Source organism: Lactuca serriola, chromosome 5, assembly GCF_051521515.1.
Source record: "Lactuca serriola cultivar US96UC23 chromosome 5, Lser_US96UC23_V15, whole genome shotgun sequence".
Classification (NCBI taxonomy): Eukaryota; Viridiplantae; Streptophyta; class Magnoliopsida; order Asterales; family Asteraceae; genus Lactuca; species Lactuca serriola.
This window is the reverse complement of record NC_136412.1, coordinates 311,016,815-311,038,821: the sequence shown is the minus strand read 5'-3', so window position 1 is coordinate 311,038,821 and position 22,007 is coordinate 311,016,815. Positions and strand designations below refer to the sequence as shown.

The 22,007-nt window shown below is 34.7% G+C and overlaps 1 protein-coding gene and 1 long non-coding RNA gene across 2 annotated transcripts; one reads left to right on the top strand and one right to left on the bottom strand.

Annotated features, from left to right (window-relative positions):
• Positions 1–7,518: 7,518 nt before the first annotated feature.
• On the bottom strand, positions 7,519–9,385 carry LOC145054926 (uncharacterized). Its single transcript, XR_013685011.1, has 3 exons — positions 8,846–9,385; positions 8,086–8,197; positions 7,519–7,844 (listed from the first exon to the last, which is right to left on the bottom strand). It is a non-coding gene; the product is annotated as an uncharacterized LOC145054926 (long non-coding RNA).
• Positions 9,386–10,389: 1,004 nt separating this feature from the next.
• Positions 10,390–11,070, top strand: LOC145050755 (uncharacterized). The gene has a single exon (XM_078998953.1). The coding sequence runs from the start codon at positions 10,390–10,392 to the stop codon at positions 11,068–11,070; it is 681 nt and encodes a 226-aa protein (XP_078855079.1).
• The last annotated feature ends 10,937 nt before the right edge of the window (positions 11,071–22,007 follow it).

The window sequence follows — 22,007 nt, the reverse complement described above, 5'->3', positions numbered from 1 at the left end:
ATTCAAGGATTCATATTGATTTAGGTTCTCGAAACCTTAAAATATTGAACAAAATCTATATAGAACCTTATAATAAGGACAATAATCACCGTAATCAGGAAGTCCATGTGATGAAACTTGATATTATAAGGACCAATGATGAAAAAGGTTTCATTTTTAGACTAAACAAGATGAAAAATATACAAACTACCTTAATCATGTCAAATCTTGTGTTTAACCGTTCTTTATTGCAAAAGTAAGATGCCAAAATATACAAACTAATGATAATGCAATGCTCTAATTGGCCCTCTTGGTTGAGTTCTTTGAACCTGCAAAGCCAACACATTAAAGAAACATAGTAAAAACTTTTTTAGGAACAAACCTGATATAATAAAGCCTTCACCCAATATATTTATAAGATAAAAAGACAAAAAGTTAAAAATGATGAAATTAATTACAAGTAAGGATTAAAATAAAAACCTGTTAAGAAAGAGCCATCTGCATGAGAGATATTTGAATCAACATGTATTTTCTGATGATTTCAAATTTTGAATTATCCGAAATTCAGGGAATGAGATAGAATTTGTTGAAAAATATAAGGATTCAAAACACATGTTAAAATTTAATATTATTTTATTGATGACTACTTGTACTATTAGCTTAATGATTTGAACGTCTTAAAAAAATAATATTATTATATTCAATCTATTTTTAAGAATAGTGGGATTTCTTTTATAAGATAGTAAAGATATATATATATATATATATATATATATATATATATATATATATATATATATATATATTGCATTTTTGGTCCTTATTATATGGGGAAATCTTCAGAAAAGTCCCAATATTTACGGAAAAGTTACACTTTAGTCCCAAGATTTTTTTTTTGAACGAAAAAGTCCCGAAAACCGGCAAAAATTTGCAGTTTGACCCTTTTTGACCGGTTGAAACCGGTACCAAATTAATTTGGGACTATTTCATAAACTAATCCAAAATATTAGGATTTTTCTGTAAACAAAAAATATTAGGACTTTTCTGTAAACAAAAATATTAGGACTTTTCTACAAACAGAATCCTTATTATTATTATTATTATTATTATTATTATTATTATTATTATTATTATTATATAAATAAGAATACTATTTTTTGAACTTGTTATTATTAATATTGTTACTAATACATATAAATGCATTAAATGAAAAACTAATATCAATGACATTGTTTAAGGGTTGAGGTGGAGGAGATGGTGATGTTTTTAGCATTGAAATCGTGAATATCTGTTTGTATATTTTTACTTTGTATATGGTCATTTAATATTTGTTATTATTGTTTTCAATTCAGAATATTAATACTTAACAATTTGAAAGAAGTTGCATATTAATAGTTTAATCTCACTTTGTATATAAAATTGTTTAAGGTAGAAGAATTACTTTCCAAATCCAACAAATCCACTACAAACATCTGCATAGGTAACCCATATCAAAATTCAAAAGTATTAATTACAGTAGTGGATCTGTTGAATTTGAAAAATAATCCTTCCACCTTAAACATTTTTATATACAAAGTGAGAAATCCTTCTAGCTTAAACTATTTATAAATAATTTTACAAATATGTAACTTCTTTTAAATTGTTACGTATTATTATTCTGAATTGAAAACAATAACAACAAATGTGAAATGACCATAACAAAGTAAAAATATACACGCAAACATTTATGCTTTCAATGCTAAAAGCATCAACATCTCCTCCACATTCACCCTTAAACAATGTCATTAATATTATTATTTTTTTTCACTTAAATGCATTTATATGTATTAGTAACAATATTAATAATAACAAGTTCAAAAAATAGTATTCTTGTTTATATTTTAATAATAATAATAATAATAATAATAATAATAATAATAATAATAATAATAATAATAATATAATGGTTCTGTTTGTAGAAAAGTCCTAATATTTTTTATTACAGAAAAATCCTAATATTTTTTGTTTACAGAAAAGTCCCAATATTTTGGATTAGTTTACGAAATAGTCTCAAATTAATTTGGTACCGGTTTCAACCGGTCAAAAAGGGTCAAACTGTAAATTTTTGCCGGTTTTCGGGACTTTTTCGTTCAAAAAAAAATCTTGGGACTAAAGTGTAACTTTTCCGTAAATATTGGGACTTTTATGAAGATTTCCCTATTATATGTTCAAACACCGTTCTCATGCTAAACACAACATAGATTTGCAACTATTTAGTCATTTTTCAACAAAACACATACACATGAGAGTACAATGTTATAATCAACCACTAAATGAAAGTATGTTGCGGTAATGACAACAATGTACTTTAATATATATTTTTCTGATTACAAGATCATATTTTCATTCATGGACCAAAATCATTATGAAATAACAAAATCAGGATACAAATTACAAACTGAATCCTACTTTTGGTACCAAAACTGGAAGAAATAATTAAAATTTTGGTCCTTATGCATACTATCTTTTTCCTAAAAAAGAAACAAGGGATGTCATACTGTGTAAAATGCATCCAATCATGGCATTGTACTTTCACTTTTATTTTCTTACTATGACATTCTAATTTGAAAATTATAACCAACAAACCACAATGAAAATTTGTTTTGTATACATATCTAAAAAATTAACTGATATAAACCTTGTTTAAGTAACTATGTGGCTGTAACATGTAAGAGGGACCAAAAATGAAAATAACAATGTGTTTTTTTCTTCTTTGATGATTACAGGATATCCTATTTTTCCAACTGGGACTAAAAATGTCATAGTAATTCATGGATAAAGTTGAATGATCATCAAACTCTCGATACATATAAGTTTTTATTTGAACAAGCTAAATTAATAAACATGTTATCAATTTTGAACAAAATGAAAAAATCTTCTAAAATTCAAGGATATAAAACGTTGTTTTAACATTAATATCTACAAAATATAGTTTTTTAAGGCTTTTTTTGTCACACGAGACATGACTGGATTATACAAATAAGAAGATTTACAAACAAAATTTTTTTGAGAGGGATCAAGTTCTTCTCTTAGTGTTTTAGGCGAGAGGGAGCAAATTTGGAATCGTTTAAACATCATTTAATAAATTTCATTTTATACGCTAATAAATTTATTATTATTAACGGTGTAATCTAAGTTGGTATCATAGTCCCCAAACAAAATAGTGGTTATGGACCACAATTTAAAATAACAATTCTCATGATATAATAATGAAGGTAAAAAAGTATTCAACATAACCAGGTAAAATATGGTTCAATAAAAATATTAAAATCAATACATATCATACAATTGTCTAAACTAATGCATCGTGAGAACCGCTAATTCAAATCACAATTTACGATCACAATGTTATTTGTGACCGTTATATTTGTTTAGATTACACCACTAATAAAAAAATTAATTTTTTTATTAGCTTATGATTTGATACTTAATAAATCAAACAAATATATTTAATTGATTATGATAACAAAAATATATTCAAACGTATTATTATCATAATCAATTAAATATATTTGTTTGATTTATTAAATATTTCATGATGCATTAGTTTAAATATATGGTGATATGCATACATTTGAATATTTTTGTCAAGCAACATCTTATATGAGTATGATGAATGCTTCGTTATCGTCACTATTACATCATGAGGACTACTATTTCAAGTTATGGTATGAGATAACTATTTACTTTGTGATCATGATACCAAATTAGGTTACACCACTAATAAAAAAAAATTGTATTATTAGTATATGGTGTGACACTTAATATATCAAACGAAAAATACTCTATCAGTTTGGTGTTGATGTCATATTTGTATGTTTTTTATTTAAATTTGTTTCAAATTTTAATTATCTTTGTTATTTATATATACTTTATTTTGATAATATATAAATAAAAGTAAAATTAAAAGTAGAACAAAAAAATAAAAGTAAAATAATAAGTAAACACAATTAAGGGTAGGTTGTGAAAACAAAATCAAGGACATGAGTTAACAAATTAAAAGCGTAAAAATTAAAATAAAAAATGTAGACAAAATCTCTATATGGGATAAATTCAAGGATTTTTATGATTATGTTTTTAAAGGTTTTCAAAGAGCATAAAAAGAAAAAAAAAATACCATTTTATCAAATCGATTAATAAAAACACTAAGTGGAAGTATGAACATTCTTACATAAGTTAATATACAAACTACTATTTAATTTACCAAATGCTAATTGTTTTTTACTTGTCAGTTGAGTTTCTTTTTTAATTTATTAAATGTATATTTACGTTTCTTTTATAATTTGCATTATTTAACATTTAAAGTTTTTAATTATTTAACATTTAAAGTTTTCATGTGCAAAATCTATCCACTATTCCATCATTTTTCTTTAAATTTATATACTTAAGAAATATGTTGTCCAACATATATATATATATATATATATATATATATATATATATATATATATAGGGTTAGGTTATATTGTTTCTAGTAACTATTGTGTACCAGAATGCACAGATCTGGACCACCGGATGAATAGAATCAACAATCATGATATGATAGTCTATGATATTACAATAGGGTAGCATGTATCCTATAATCATCAAATTTCAGCAAAAGGGTATTTTGGTCAATTAACCTATTTTAAAAAAGGACATTTTCGGATTTTAAGGGATCATTAATTCCCTTATTTTTTAAAAATCAGAATTTTTTAAATTAATTCTAATTCAAATTTTAATATTACTTTTAATAAGAATTTTTTAAATTAATTCTAATTCAAATTTTAATATTACTTTTAATAATAACCGATTTTATTCTGTCAGAATGACAAAAAAGTCAACAATAAACTAATAAACATATTACGGTTTTATTCTTGCAGAATATTGTTTCATTTAATATACTTTTTATATTAAACATGCTTAAAGAATTATACAAGATATTATCAAGAATAACATTTTCTAAAGAATACAGATTTTATTCTTTAAGAATCACTATTTACATTCATCGGTAAAGAAAAAGACTATAAACAATTATTACAATCATTATAAAAAATTATGACTAATAATAATATTCCGAAAGAATATTATTGCTAAGAAACAATTTATAAATTCTGACAGAATACATTCTGTTAGAATACAAATATCGTTCTCCATGTTTTCTTCATTTTCCACATTAATGTTAACATCTTCAAAACCTAAATTCACAAAGAAAACATAATCAACTTTCAAAATATTAAAAAATTTAGTGCATTAAATAGAATAAAACAATTAATCCATATTCTATTCCAACAGAAATGGAATTCGTGATTCAAAATCAAAAAGCAATTGGATGAAAAGTTCATAGATGAGGGTTCATTTTAATTAATAAAGTTTGCAAAGTGAATGGGTTACACGAGAGGGTATACCTCCTGTGTTCGGTTTCTAAGAGAATAAAAACTATAAAAAATATAGATATTTCATTCCAACAGAATTGGAATTCTTGATTCCATTCCGATAGAATTTGAATTCAAGATTCAGTTACCGTATGCATTCTATTGGAAAAATATCAAAGTGAAAAATAACATAATCAACTTTAAATTAGTATAACTTTTCAGTATATTCTGTCGGAATGGCTCATTCTATAAGAATAATTACCTTCAAATCTTACTATATGATGATAACATTCTGTGAGAAACTTGTTATAATCAAAATTAGTTTCATAATCCATTAAACAAAAAAAATTTAATGAAGATATATAAACAGTAAATTGAAGAAGATGCTAAGAAAAACAAAAAATTATGCTAAAAATCAATTCACAATTCTGTAGCCTTAGAAATTGTAAACACACTTACACACATACCCCTTTAATTAACTCACATGGAATAAAAAAATTTAACTTAATCAGTGAAAATGAAATCGTCTACAACAACAAAAAGTAGTTAAATTAAGAATAAATTCAAATTATTCTATACTAAAGACGAATGAATCAAAACAATCAAACACACAATATCGATCACAAATATGTTAATTGTAAAAAACCAAAGAAACAAAACATCAAAAGTTATAGGGTTTAATTACTCACGGTATATGTAAAAACAAACTTAAAGTTGATTAAGGATCAAATCAATGCTTTATTAAAGGATTAATTTAATGTAATAAATATGTGCTCAGAAAAAGGAAAAAAAGGTGCATATCGTAGATATAGCCACATGTATATAGATATTAAGCATACAGTGAAGAAATAGGCCACAAACTTTTAAGAATGGAAATAAACCTTCACTCAAAAATGGTTCGACGCCATTTAAACAAATATTAGTCGATCCTTTATTGTTTTGGATTAATTCTCCAATGGACGACAATAGTGAATGAGAAGGCAATAAATTAATTAAAAAATATCTTATAATTATAGATGACGAAGGAAATTACAACCCTAGAAACTATAAAATAATTACCTGGCTAGTGAATCGAAAAATTGCAAAGCAGGGAGAGTTAGGGTTTCCTTCCGTTAAATCTAAAAACGACGACTGGTCACACAGTGGTAACAATCAAGAGGGTAATCAATTAACTTGAATCATGAGAAGAGACAGTGTAGCTGACGATCGATTGTAGAAGAAGAAGAAGGAACGGTGAATTAGAAACGATATTGAGTACAATTTAGGGCTAATGTTCTAAATTTATCTTTGATTTTTGAGTGAAATCAGGAATATTAATTATCTTTCATAATTAACTAGCAAAGATTACTATAATACCCTTAACTGATTTATTTAATTATTTATTTTTTCCTAAATTCCTATTGGTGCATTCATGCACACGATAGTTACTAAAAACATTTGAACCTAGCTCTCTCTCTCTCTCTCTCTCTCTCTATATATATATATATATATATATATATATATATATATATATATATATATATATATATATATATATATATATATATATATATATATATATATATATAGAAGAAGTAGTTTATTACTTCAGATGAAAAAAATAAAAAGAAAATAGTATATATACACACTTCAAGTTATATAAATAGGTAAGAACCTAATGAAATTCAGGATAAAACCGGAATGCATTGTAATTTTATAGGAAAAATTACTCAAAAACCATTTACAGCCAATTCATTTATTGATTCCAAAAGATAGACAGTCAATCTTGAACTTAGAACTCCTTCATAAAAGAAAATACCAAAATTGCCTTTTTGTCAAATAAAATTAAATAACCTAGTAACTTTGACTACACTTGAACCAAACAACGTTGATTTCAAGAAATCAGTTTCTCTCTTTATCATTAAAATACCAGGAGCAATATAAGAACAAGAAGCTAAACCAATTTCCAAAACCATTTTGACCAAAATGCACCTAATTCAACATCCAGTAACAATGATAAAAATATAACTCAATCTTGATCTCCATGCTCTCATCATAAGCAGTGTTTCTGTCAAAAGAATCCCACAAACACCAATAAAACCCAGGAATAGGGAACCCACCAAAATCTTCCAAAAATACCCTCCAAACCAAGAGGTAGAATTGTCACTGATAAAACCAAATCTGTCATTCCCCTCTACGAAATCCAAGCCGACAAACCCATAATTTTTTGTACATGGTCTAATAAAAATCCCAAATATAGTATTCCGTTTATAAAAAAGACTGAAATACCCCTATTCATTACAAATCAACTTGCTGCTATGAATAAAAATTTGACAAGCACATAGAATTAGTTCCACTCTAATAAAAAGTAATATACCTAAAGAAACGAAACCTTTCCAGATTACCAACCTTTTTCATGGCTTTGTTAATGTTGTCCTTCTGCTCATAACCCACTGTAAATGTTACAAGGTACCTTGGTTTAATAATCAAGGCCTGCAAAATACAAAATTTCACCTTTTCAACTAAATGTAATTAACTAATTACCAACACAAAATTAAAATAATGGATGAGAGGCCTGAGTATTTTTCCTCTATGTAACCAAGATCAATGGATGGAATTGGAGTAGATGGAAAGCTCATATGTTTCAAAGACAATACTTTTTACCTTTTTTAACTACTTTTGATAAAATTATGTTTATGTGAATCAAAGAGTGATAAAACTGTTGAAAATGTACCTTGGATAATGAAATTGTTGGGGAGGATACTCCTAAAAAGAATCCAAATACAATACTGATAAAAGTTGTTACTATTAGCCTCATTGCCTCGTTTGGTTTTCTTACCATTCCACTGCATAAAAAATAATTGTAAATGAAAATGAACATATATTTTTTTCATTGTAAGGAAACAACAACTCAAGTGAAGAAGAAGAACATGTGCATAGGTGTTCCCATATTTGTTTTGAACTGGATGCTTGTTTAAAACTCTTGTGAATCAATTTACTTTGAGTGACTCATAACATGTGTTTGAATGTGAACGATTATTGAGGTTTGAAGAACCATAATCAATTGATTGTAGGTTGTTAAAATCTGATTTATTTCACCTAATATGAAGTGAAAAACATAATCGTAATCATTTCCAAACACTAATACTGATTATTGCTATTTAGTTTGCAATGTTTATGCTGTTTAAACCTAGATCTGGAGCTATAAAAACTTATCAATCAGTTTAATTTCTTGTGTAGCTACAAAAAAATATAGTTTTTTTTCTATTTATTACTAACCGACAACTATATTTACTGAATTACCAAACCAAATACGACATTCATAAACAAACAAGGTGGAGAAAGAAATTGGGGAGAAATGAAATCAACCAATGCAAATCAACTCAGCCTAGATCGTAATCTAATAATATAAACCAGAACAAAATACATATCAACTATCATAATCAATTTACATGAACTATACATAAATATAGCGCTATCGTCAATTTCAATACCTGAAATGAGCTACAACAGAAGAAACCCTTGATTTGTGGCGAAAACACTTTTTTGATTAGGCAGTCTTTGAAAAAGAACCCTAGAAAAACCCATGACATGATGGAAATTGGAAGCATATACGTATATAAAGATGAGACCTTTATAAAAATTAACATGGTTGGAAGAAAATCCAGAGTCCAAAGTCATCGATTGTGTGAAGATAAACCAAAGTAAAGAAAAGAACGACACTGGGAGGATGAAAGAAACTTGTATTTGTACCCGTAAGTGAGAGATTAAAGAAGAAAATGAGGACATTGCAAGGAAATCTTAGACCTTTTGGTTTTAATCGATTGTTTCTTGGTCAGTTCTCAATCGATTGTATGATAATCATCACTCAAAGGATGTGAGATAATGGACATTCAATTCGTTCATGTAACTCCGAAATCAAACCAATCATATTTTAAAAACCATTTCTTAGGTGTTTTTGGCATCAATTGAAGTAGAAGGGAATGGTCTTTAGCACCCCTCTGAGTTGAAGTTGAGTTGAAGTTAAGGAGAGAAAAGAAAGGAAATGAGAGGAAAACAAGAGAGATTGGTGCTCCCGAGTTTCATTAAGGGAAGGAAGTGGAAGAAAATGGAAGGATCATTTTCCCTCCTAACTTTCCTTCCGATTTGGGAGGACTCGGAAAGAAAGAACAAAATGGTTAATTTTCCTTTCATTTCTCTCCAACTCGGGAGCACCAAAGAGAAATCTCTTTTCCTTTCATTTTCCCTCCTAACTAATGTTTATGTCATGCATGGTTGTCAATGTGTATACATCGCAGATCCTTAGATTAAACATTAGTTATTCAATAAGTTATTGAGACATTTTAATCATTTTTTTTAGGTACCATGGTTGTATATAGAGATTTTACCAATGTAAGGAGGCCTGGGAGAGAAGAGTGTGACTAAGATTGGTGAGAGTGGATTTTTTTCATTTAGTCTTGTCATTTTGAGAAGAGCTGCTGAGACATGACACAAAAGTTAAGACTGTATTGAGCACAAAATTAGTAAGAGTTAATGTTGTTGATAAAGAAATCTCGTTATTATCGTAGGAGATTACTATGATTTGTTTCCTTTTATCCATTCTTGTTAGGCTTTTGTTTAGAATCTGTATTGAATAAGGATTACGTTTCCTGGTTCTATATATACCAACTTTGTGAATGAATGAAAAACAAGTTTTTACAATAATCGATTTGTTTATGGTAGCAGAGTAGGTATCTCACCTGCTTTAGAAAATCACATCGCCAGGGATGGCAGAAGACAAACCAGAGTCATCGAAGGATGGAGCCTCCACCAACATCGATTCTAATTTTTCATACTACATCCATTCATCAGAATATCCCATGCAGATGCACATAAATGATGTTCAGACGGACAACAACTACAATAATTGGGCTCACGAGATGACAATTTTTCTTTTTGCCAAGAACAAAATCGGTTTCATTAATGGAACTATCGATAAACTGGATGCGGAATCAGAAACCTATATGTCGTGGATGTGATGTGATGCCATGATAAAGGGATGGATGACCATTGCCATGGAAAACACATTAGGTTAAGCGTGAAGTATGCCAATACAGTTAGCGAGATTTGGACTGATCTTGAAGAAAGATTCGATAAGGAAACTGCTCCACGAGCATACGAGCTGAAACAATCGCTTACAAGAACAAGGAAAGAAGGAACCGCTATTTCTAGTTACTACATGAAATTGCGATCCATATGGGATGAGATACAGTTGATGACACTCACCCCTCGCTGTGAGTGTGCTGGTTGTACGTGTGATATAGGTAAAAGGTTGAATCAATCCAAGGATAAAGAAAGGATCTACGAGTTCCTCATGGGACTTGACAATGAGTATTCTCCCATCAAAACTCCAATTTTAGCCCTGAAACCTGCACCAAGCCTAGATGCAACTTATCACCTGGTAATACAAGAAGAGCACCAACGAGCCATCATTGTTGCGAAGAAACCCACAAACGAGGCTACAACTTTTCAAGCTTTCATTCATGGGAAAAAAGAGATCGGTGGTGATCATAGTCAGCAAAACAAAAACGCAGTGCAGAAGGATCCCAAACAAGGCAATAATGATGAATCAAAATGTACCTTCTCTAGGAAAAAGGGTCACAACAAGAAGGTTATTTCAAACGTATCGGGTATCCGGATTGGTGGTCAGGCAAAGGAAAATAAGAAAAAGGAAAGGTGAGGGTATCCTACGGAAACGATGAACCTACCCCTTACTTGGTTTGTCGACTGAATAATACCAAAGGCTCCTCAAAAACTTTTCAAAAGATGAAGAAACCAACACTTATCTCATTGTTAACATGGCTGATAAGACTGATCATGATGAGGCTTAGGTTGTTGACTCAGGCGCAACTAAACACATAATTTGCAATCAAAGGTTACTTGAAAAAGTTACTATAATCACCTTCGAACCTCTTTTCATCATTCCTAATGGTGATCGTATAAATGTTAAAGGGATAGGAGATTGCAAGTAGCAAAACAATATGAATATTGATAAAGTTTTGCACATACCTAATTTTAGTTGTAACTTACTGTCTGTTAGTAGAGTCACTAAAGACATGCAATGCGCCATAACGTTTCTTCCTAATTTTTGTTATATGCAGGACTTAATCTCAAGGAACCTGATTGGCATGGGTAAGTGAAAACAGGGTCTATACCGAATGGGCATGGAAGAAAGGCAAATGAGAGTGTTGATGATGACAAGCAATGTGGATCTATGGCACAAAAGGTTGGGTCATGCTTCCGAGTCCAAGCTTAAACATGTTAGTGTCTTATGTAGTTTTTCTAGCAATTTTAAGGGTAGAGTTTGTGATTCATGTGTAAAGGTAAAGCACACTAGATTGTCCTTTCCAAAGAGTTCAATAAAAACTAATGGTTGTTTTGAGTTAATACATTGTGATGTTTGGGGTAAATGTCGTACACCTACACATAAGGGTGTTAGTTATTTTCACACAATTGTTGATGATTATAGTAGAGCTCTATGGGTATATTTACTGAAATACAAGAGTGATGCAGTAACTTGTTTAATGAACTTTCACAATATGGTTAGAACATAATTTGACTAGAAAATTAAAAGAATAAGGATTGACAACGGTGGTGAGTTTGTATCACTAACAATGAAAGATTATTATGCTAAGGAAGGAATCATGCTAGAGACCACTTTTCCCCACACTCCACAACAAAACAGTGTTGTGGAACATAAGCATAGATATATTCTTGAGATAGCACCCACTCTAAAATATGAAGCAACCCTTGTTGTTGGATTCTGGGGGAATTGCATCCTGGCAGCCACATACATCATAATCAGATTGCCTTCAAAGGCAATAGAGCATAACACCCCCCCCCCCTGTGAAATTGTATTTGGCCAAAAACCAGACTATAATCACATTAAAGTGTTTGGTTGTTTGGTTTACAAGAGAAACACAGATACAAAAGGTGACAAGTTCGAAGAGAAGGGGAGACCAGGAATTTTTATTGGATACCCACAAGGGTAGAAAGGGTATCATGTTCATGACATCAAAGACAATAATTATTTTGTATCAAGGGACATTAGATTTGTTGAAAATGAGTTCCTGTTCAAAGCTCAAGATATAAAAATAAGAGAAAATTGGAATTGATGAAGCTGATTTCCTTAGCAAAAATATACATGATGATGAAGAATTTATTAAGCATGAACCAATCGATGGTGTTAACACAATACATGAAGTCAATTCCAATTCAGATCGGACGGCTAATGGGATGACATCAGAAGAAAACATAGTGCCTGAAAATGAGCAGGATTTCAGTACCTCCTGCCTTTATCGATACACAACTGAGTGCAAATCTGAGAGAAAAGAGAAATAAGAGTCGACCCAATCATCTAAATGACTTTGGAGTGAAATTGCCCCCTTTGGTAGACCGTGCCTTAGTAACACTCGTCCAACATGCATTGATGGTACATGATCTTGCTAATTTTGTTTCTTATGATAAATTTATAGATTTTCACAAGGCTTTTCTAGCAGCCATTTGTTCTTACGTTGAGCCCAAGAACTTCAATCATGTCATGTAGAGCGTCAAGTTGAGGGAAGCCATGCAAAGATAAATAGAAGCACTTGAACAAACGAAACCCGAACTATTGAAGATCTACCTAAAGGAAAGTGTGCAGTCAACTCTAAATGGATCTATAAACTCAAGTAAAAACCCACTGGAGAAGTTAAAAGTTATAAGGCACGTCTTGTAGCCAGAGGATTTACTCAACAAGATGGGGTGGACTATCATGATACCTTTTATCCAGTGGCTAAACTAGTCACAGTTCACACCTTTCCCGTTGTCACAGTCAAGAAGGATTGGATCATCCATCAAGTGGTTGTAAATAACACGTTTCTGCATGGAGATTTGGATGAATACATCTACATGAAAATCCCACAAGGCTTTGATAAGGAAGGAGAAATAAGAGTGTGCAAGCTTCGGAAGTCTATTTATGGTCTGTGACAAGCTTCGAGGAATTGGTATCAAAAGTTCACTACGTCATTATTGAGTGTTAGTTTCAAACAATATTATGCTGACAATTCCCTTTTCTTCTACAAACAATAAGGGAACTTGGTTGCAGCTCTTATTTATGTTGATGATGAAGTGATTGTTGGAAATGGCCAGAAGAAGATTCAACAGACGAAATATCATTTAAACAAGGAGTTTAGTATCAAGGGCCTTGGTCCTTTAAAATACTTCATCGGCACACAAGTTGCAAGAACAACTGATGGTCTAGTTTTGAGCCAATGAAAATATACATTGGACATTCTCGAAGATTATGGGATGATTGGATGTTGACCCAATGTTTCCCATGGAACAAAATTTGAAGCTTGATTAAGGTGAATACTGTCCTAATGTCACTCCTCATCAATATAGACGCTTGGTGAGAAGGCTTCTTTATCTTCAATCAACAAGGTTGGGTATAGCTTATTCAGTGAACATATTAAGTTAGTTTGTATCTGATCCTCACCAAAAACACTTGGATGCAACTTTTCATGTATTGCGTTATTTGAAGTCTTCCCCGGGTCAATGTATCTTTCTTTCTAAAGAAGGAGAAATAAATCTTGTACTTGGTGCTTTTAGGACGTGCTCCCATTTCATGGAAGACGAAGAAGCAGTCTTTTGTTTCTCGATCTTCTACTCAAGTCAAATATCAAGCCATGGAAACAAATGTGAGTGAAGTTTTGTGGTTATGTTGGCAACTCAAAGATCTTAGTGTTTGTTCAAATGGTCATATGTCTTTGTTCTGTGATAACTAAGTTGCTCGGCATATTGACAACAATCCAGTCTTCCATGAATGCACCAAACATGTAGAAATGGACTGTTATTTTGTTTGTAAACGAGTTATGTCCAAAGAAATTATGCCTTTATATATTCATATGACTCATTAAGTGGTTGATCTGTTCACTAAAGCTTTTGGAGCTCCTCGGCTGCAGTCCTTACTAAGCAAGTTGAGCATTCAAGACTTGCACGCTCCAACTAGAGGGGGAGTAAAGAAATCTCTTTATTATCATATAATATTACTATGATTTGTTTCCTTTTATCCATTCATGTTTTATGGGATTTTGTTTAGAATTTGTTTTGAATAAGGATTACGTTTCCTGGTTCTATATATATATATATATATATATATATATATATATATATATATATATATATATATATATATATATATATAGGAATGAGTTCTATGGAAAACAAATAACTAGGGCAACATACGTTGGAACCAATAATCAAACGACACGTGTCCATTTCTTTATTCACAAGTAATGTATTGTGGAAGTTATTTATGTAGTTACCCTAAAGTGATGTGTTGTCATGTTTTCATTGGTTCAAGCATGTGTTGCCCTAATCCTTCATTTTCCATATAACCCTTCCCTATATATATATATATATATACTAGCTTTGTGAATGAATGAAAGCAAGTTTTTACAATAATCGATTTTTTTAGTTGAATTCACTCTCATTAGTTGTTGTTAGGTGGGTACGCATTGCTTCAAGAATGTTGCTTGGTGTTAACGTATCCCTCAGGAAAAACGTTAAAGAAGAAAAGTCAAACTAGCGCCAAGTTTGGCCTAGTTAGAGTCTGGTCATATCCAGTCTGAGGCCATGGTCGGGCCTCCTCCTGCATGGACTCACTGGTATGGTGGTTAAGGTGCAGAACTGCGCCTTAACCTCTTCTTCCCAGGAGAAATACCCGGAAAACATACAACCAATCAGAGAGCTCCACTTGCATATCTGACGACAACCACGATCATCATTATATCGAAGATTCCCCTCTAGCTGATGGGGGGACGAGATAGAAAGACGTGATGGAGGATCCTTCAATATGGATCCACCATGTCACGTCTCACGAAGGAAGGCTCAACATAATCAGTTAGGAGGCACGTGCCTCTCGATCAGGTATAAAGGGACCCTTCTTCCTCACGGGGAAGGGGACCAGACTCTTTTTGTCTCAGACATTCCCTATCTTCTCTCAGAATCAAGTCTAACTTGATCGTCGGAGCTTCATCATGGGAGCCTCTCTCAGAAGTTGTCTAACGATCATCTCTTTCCTTTGTATTGTGATATCAGGAGAAGGAACCAGCTCGACACTCACCCTTGATCTCAATCCAACCATCTCCGATATATCACAACATTTGGCGCCATCCGGACGTATCTACATAACGATACATCCATGAAACAAAACCAAAGAGCAAAGATGGTAGGCAAAATTCTAGTGTACGCCGAGGGCAACGGAGGAAACCCTGATGCGTCCAATGCAACCATTAGACGGAGGGAAAGTTTCCATCCAGGAAGAACACACTTCCAATCGCACGCCAGTCTCACAGACACCATCCAGCTCTGCAGCTGAAACGGCAGCAACTTACATAGCCAGTCTATGGCGTCAGACAGTTAACCCATCTCAGCAAGCAACAATCAAAACCACATCTCCACAGATTGTCGCAACACAGAAAATAGAGATACCTGTTTCTTAGCACACAGTTCGAGCATTGGAACCTGGATCCTTCACAATATCCAACCCCAATCACAATATTCATCAATGATCTACCTGTTGGATTAGTGTCTAAGTCCATAACTATTTTGGTATGTACTTGACCCGATGGTGCATGATCCTTTTGGGTTGCCTTCACCAAAGCAACTTGATTGAAGAAATAAATAAAGAGCGAGGTTATTATGGTTTATTAATATGTTATAAGAATAATATATTAAAGGAGAAATCATATTTGTTTAATTAATATTGGTCAATAATTAATTAAGAATTAATTTTGTGATCAAGTGTAATTAATTAAACTAGAGGGGCTGAATTGTAATTATGTGATAGTTGCAAAATAGGGAAATGGTTATCCTTGTTAAAGGATGGACGAATTCAAGGATAAGGATATCCTTAAAATCGTCCAAGGTCCAGGAGATAGGGATTTTCAAGGCTTATCTTATGGTTGCTTGATGGGCAAGTAACTAGATAAGGATAAGGACTGAAACCCTAATCCCAACCCTATATAAAGACCCCTAAGGCCTTAGAATTTCGTGCACTTGATCCCTAGAGCATCTAAGGACGAATTTCTACCTCTCTCCTCTCTCTTTATACCTTCTCCACTTGCTTATGGTGTTTGTAAGCCATTAGAGGAGTGACACTTGTGACTCTAAGTCTTCCAAAGTCAATTCAAGGAGATTTGGGATTGTTATTGCTACATAACAATCAAGGTAATATCTTAAACCTAATTATATGTTAAAATTGATTCCCATATGCTAGAATTAGGTTTATAGTCTTGGATTCAAAGCATGTACAATAGAGAAACCTAGATCCAAGCATTAGGGTTTGTATGAGCACATAGGATGTCTTATGACCAAAACCCATCACTACCCACACGCCACCATGGCAGGCATGCCCCACATGTCGTTCTTCATACAGCAACCACCGGTGTTTAACCCGTTCGTACAACAGGCTCAGGTTCCAATCCCAAAAGCGTCTCAGCCGCAAGTCATAGGCATGCATACCTCGATGAACCAGGGATCCAGCTCCTACGGACCTGACGTCCATTTCTCAGCAGCACTAAAATTCACCCATTTCATGGCGACTACTCAGCCATTCAACCCGTCCACACAACAGTACACGGGAGCAAACCCGTACATAGTTCACCCAACAGGGCAATACGCATTTCAACAATTTAGGACGCAACCAAACTTGTAACAATATCAACCTTACATCTCGCCGGCAATAATGTACAACCAGATGTACGTGAACCCCTACCAGGCGCAATAGCATATGGCCTATGGTGGTTTGTCATACTCGTATATGGATAACCCCATGCAAAGTGAAAACTCTAATTTCATCCATGAACGACTACAATACGAGATCCCACACACTGCGATGATATCGAACATGTCAAAATACGACGCTTCTTCTGACCCAGATGACCACATCGACAACTATGAGTAGACGATGACATCTCTTAAGATGGATCGTCGCTTCACCTACACCTATTTTCCTTGCACCCTAACAGGAAATGCAGGAAAACGGTTCAAGTCTCTGAGACCAGTTAGTATCTCGAATTTTGAGCAACTGAAGTACCTTTTCCTAAACAACTTCATGCATTTGAGGAAAGGAAAATGGGACGCCAAATATGTGAGGATGTGTAAGCAAAGAGAAGGAGAGTCAATCTACGCCTACTATGATCGGTTCACGTTAGCTATCATGAAAGTCCTAGGACATGAAGAGTTCCTGGTGACGGGCTCCTTCGCTCAAGGACTGCTTCCCGGGGCCCCTATCTAAGAAGATGCAAGGAACAACCCCCAGATCCAAGGATGAGCTCTAGTTCTGGGTGGAAAAATACTTGAGAGAAATTGAAGGAGAAGAGAGAAAGGAATCCAATCTCAAAGTCGTAGCCAACACATACATCAAACAAGAGGAGGCAGTGTCCCAACCAAGTTCAACTCAACAGGAGAGGTAAGAAGGTAACCAAAAAAACACAATCGCCACTCTAGACACATGTCATGGAGGTATAGGCCATTAAATAAAGATGACAACCGAAATGGTCATGCAGACATCCATGCAATCAACAAAACTCCTTCAAAGGAAAGCAAGGACAAGGCTAAGTTTTGTGAGTACCACAAGAGCAAAACTCATGATACCATACCACCGAATGCACGGTGTTGAAAAGGGAGATCGGTGAGAAGCAGTTGGTCGGAAACATAATTGACATCGCAAAAGAGCTTTGAACAAAATTTGATGAAGACCAACACCAGCCTAGAAATCAAAAAGATAGGGGAAAGGGCCATGATAAGAGGCCAGAGATACTAACCATCACTGGGCCTTGCCCATACAACAATTGTCAAGGTCAACAAGCCAACGCAACGCGAGTACTCGAGTTTTGGTTCGTTGACTGTCTGATAGAACATAATATCCTACTGGACCGACTCGCACTCTTTCAACTACAAGCGATTTCGTCCACCCTCCATGGTATTCTTAAGTTCAGCACAGGAAATGGGTCGGCGACGGTCATAGCAACAAGGCCAAATAATGAATATAGTAACCAACAGTAAACAAAACAAGAAATTAGATCGTGTCAAAGTGAAAGTTTTTAGAAAAATGAGAATCGACAGAGGCGGTCAGCGGAGGCAAAAATGTTGGCCAACGAGTCAAGGAAAAGGCACATAAATACATTCAGACGACTTGTAACATCCTAGTCATGGAAAGAAACAAACATTGATACGAAGATAGTTTAGCCAGAACCCGGAGCAAAAATACATGACAGGGGAATGCCTACTCACGAGCAGGAGCATCAATCCAACCTGCAATCGGTGGCCAAACCACGCCCATGCGAAGAACGATTCGAGACTCGAATCTACTCTTCACCAGTATTGAAGATGAACAACACCCTTGTAGGATGAAGAAGTCAGGCACCGGTAACAACACATATAGTAACGGAGCATCAATCACTCTAGCACACAAGCTCCACTGTATAGGGGAACTAGGCAGGGTCCCTGATAACAACAAAACCCTGAATAACCGTGCAAAACGCAACACTAATTGGCACGCGTAGAAAAAGGCAAGCATCATTCTCACCCAGTCAATGGGAGACACTCCCCAGAGTCACAACTCATATGGGGCCAAGGAAAAGGGGAAGTGCGAGCACCAACAGACAATGGAAAATGAAATTCGGCTCTTTCATACCCAGTCGAAATCCAGAGAGGCAGACGTTGTCCGTATTAAAGAAAAGCAACAACATAAATATCACACCGGTTTCAAAAACACAACATTCAATAGGACAGGTTACACCCTAGACGCCTCAGATGGTTCGACGGGCGGTGATGGGAGAAATTTACACCAAGACCCGGTAGTGGAACAAGAAAGAAACCCCAAGTTAACAAGGAACACTTGGAGGAAATGAGAAAAGGACACGCGGCTATGACAGGCCAACCACAACAGAGCACCCAAACGAAAATAAAGCAAAGGCTGAAAAAAAGGAGTATGGTCAAACTCCGCATAGGATAACCATATTCCAATTGCCAGTGCGGAGAACAGGGTCGCGCCCTGGCACTTAGACATTTAGAGTCTAATGTTTCATGTTTTTCCTTTTTGTAGTCAATATAATTTTTGCTTTGAAAGAGCTTTCTAGAATTCTGTTTAACCATTTGCAAAAACACAAAGTAAAGAGGTTGTGTATATTTTCCAAGTAGCAACAACGGTTGATCACCTTCCATACTTGAGCAAAATCTATGGAAGGATGCAACCATAGGTCGCAAAGAATGATAATATTGACCTAAAACTTGCCAATAACATATCAGAGCTGAGAATGTACAAAATTTAATTAATGGCATGAAAAAAGAGGTCCTAAAAAGGTTCATAACCTTTCCCCTGAAAATTAGATAGTAGAAGGTCTTGAGGTGACGATCTCGGCCAAAACACAGGTACTAAACCTCAAAGTATAGCCATGAACATAGGAAAACATTTCGTGAGTTAACGTAAGAAACCCAACTAAATATACAAGTTAATGGTTGTCGAAAGCATATAAGCCCACAGTAACGGTTGCACGACGTCTAAATTTCACACTAGCTAATTAACACGAACCCTAGAACAAGGGAATATGTAGAAAAGAATTACAGTAAAAATGTCAAATATTCCTAGTCTAAGGATAATACCGGTCAATGCAAAATACAGGAAGAGCATTCACATACCAAGTACAAAGCACAAAGTACACAGTTCTTAGTCGTTGGCAACTAATATCTTTCTTACACATACAATACAAAGGAGTGTGGATAAATTACAAAATAAAAAAAGGGAACAAACAAGAATCAGTCCCACGAGTCCGAAGAAGAACCTCCCAGACTCGGCTTGCAACAGAATCGACTGAAGTTGTCATAGTCCAACCCCCCCAGACGAAAGTGGCCTGCAAAATCCGTCTCAGCAAGGGACGAAAGGGCAACATCCACCTCTTCGGCCTTTTCCGAGACACGGTTAAGGTCCAGGACGTTAGATTCACTAGAAGTCGTCGGAAGACTGGACAACTATTTCCCCTTTTCCAATCCAATGGCCTCGCATGCCTTCCTTAAGCCTTGGATCCTACTGGAAAATTCCTCACTTTCGATAACCTTATCGATCAATCGAACCATGCCCTTTTCCAACACCCATTGCAAGTTTCCATGGGAAACAACATCGTCAACCCAGGCATGGGCCAGTTGACGTTGGCACCTGGCCAACTCACTCGCCAGAACACCCTTCTCTCGAGCTAGAGAATTCGATTTTTAAGTCGCTTCACTTGGTCTTCCAGAGTGACCACATGATCTTCCAAATCAACCTTCTCACAGGCCACAATGCAATATTGCTCGGATAGCCTCCGACATTCTACCTTTGAATCACAAAGTTCCCCCTCAAGCTAGCAACAACACCTTGCGTAGTTTTCAGATGGGTTTCATTTATGCCAGAGCAACAAACCTGGTCAGCGGCAACAACCATACATGCAAAAGTTTGAGCAGCTGCGTAGCGAAGGTCGTCGGCCATGTGTGCGCCCGCTTGGGCCGCAAGCAACTCCATTGTGGCCGGAAGATGGGCACATTAACTCCATTCTTAAGCAGCAATGTCTTCCGAAAGTAATGAGTCTTTAGTAATCGCCCAACCTGGAGCGTAAGCTTCTGAAGCCAAGGGATGGGACACAATCCTCATTTTTAACCATATAAGGTGTGTCCGATGAAAGAAAGCCTCCTGACACACCTAATGCACCTCCAAGGGCAGAGCAGGCACCAGGATCAGTCGTGAGCGAGTCGAAAAACAGAGAAGGCAATGTCTTGGAAGAATTGGTCACCAATACTATCTCTTCCCACTCGGGTGCAGAAAACCCATCACCAAGAACATCCCCAATACCGCTAAGAAGCTTGGGCACAGACACAGTGTTTCGCCTCTTAAGAGGGAGGAGGCCCACGTCATTAGATTCGGTCTCTTCGTCTAACGACAACAGCATGCGTGCGCTTCGTTTTTTCCGGATAGGAGTAGAACTTTTCCTGCTTAACCCACCACAAGAATATTGGCTAAAGCAGAGGCCAGAGAACGGGCTGGGGAAGTAGCTCCAACACCGGGTTGAGAAAACGAGGCAAGTCTGCTAGAACCAATATTTTCTCCTTCTACCGGGAGCAATCCAGCAAGCTTCCTCATACATTTTTTAGATACGAGAGGGGGAAGAATCTCCACAAGGTCAACCTCCTGGTAACAAAGCTTACCCCAATAATGGCCACGTAAGGCCATCACCAAGGAAATCTCGGCTTCGACACCTGCAAAGACAAACACCAAGCATGAGAACAGACAGTCTAATAAAATACTCTTTTACTATTTTTGTGAAAAAAGAGGGGGGGGGGAGAAGGACATGAGTGAGTATCACATCTCATGAACAATAATTGTGCCATCTTCCTACGCACCATCCAGGCAGCACTTATGCCAATTGCGACAAGGATGAAATCTTTCTAGTTCTCCCCGATGATAGTAATGTTTCCCAACCATTTGCCAAGAACTAGGTTATCCCTGGATAGCTTAGGAAGACGGTCGGGAAAGTCTCGGTTCTTACGAAACCTGAGCCCCATAAGGTTTCGGTTGACCCAGAGCCATTGCCTCTGCCAATT

What these genes read in the sequence shown, in the direction of transcription:
- LOC145050755 (XM_078998953.1), top strand. Translation starts at nt 10,390, where the DNA reads ATGGATGACCATTGCCATGGAAAACACATTAGGTTAAGCGTGAAGTAT.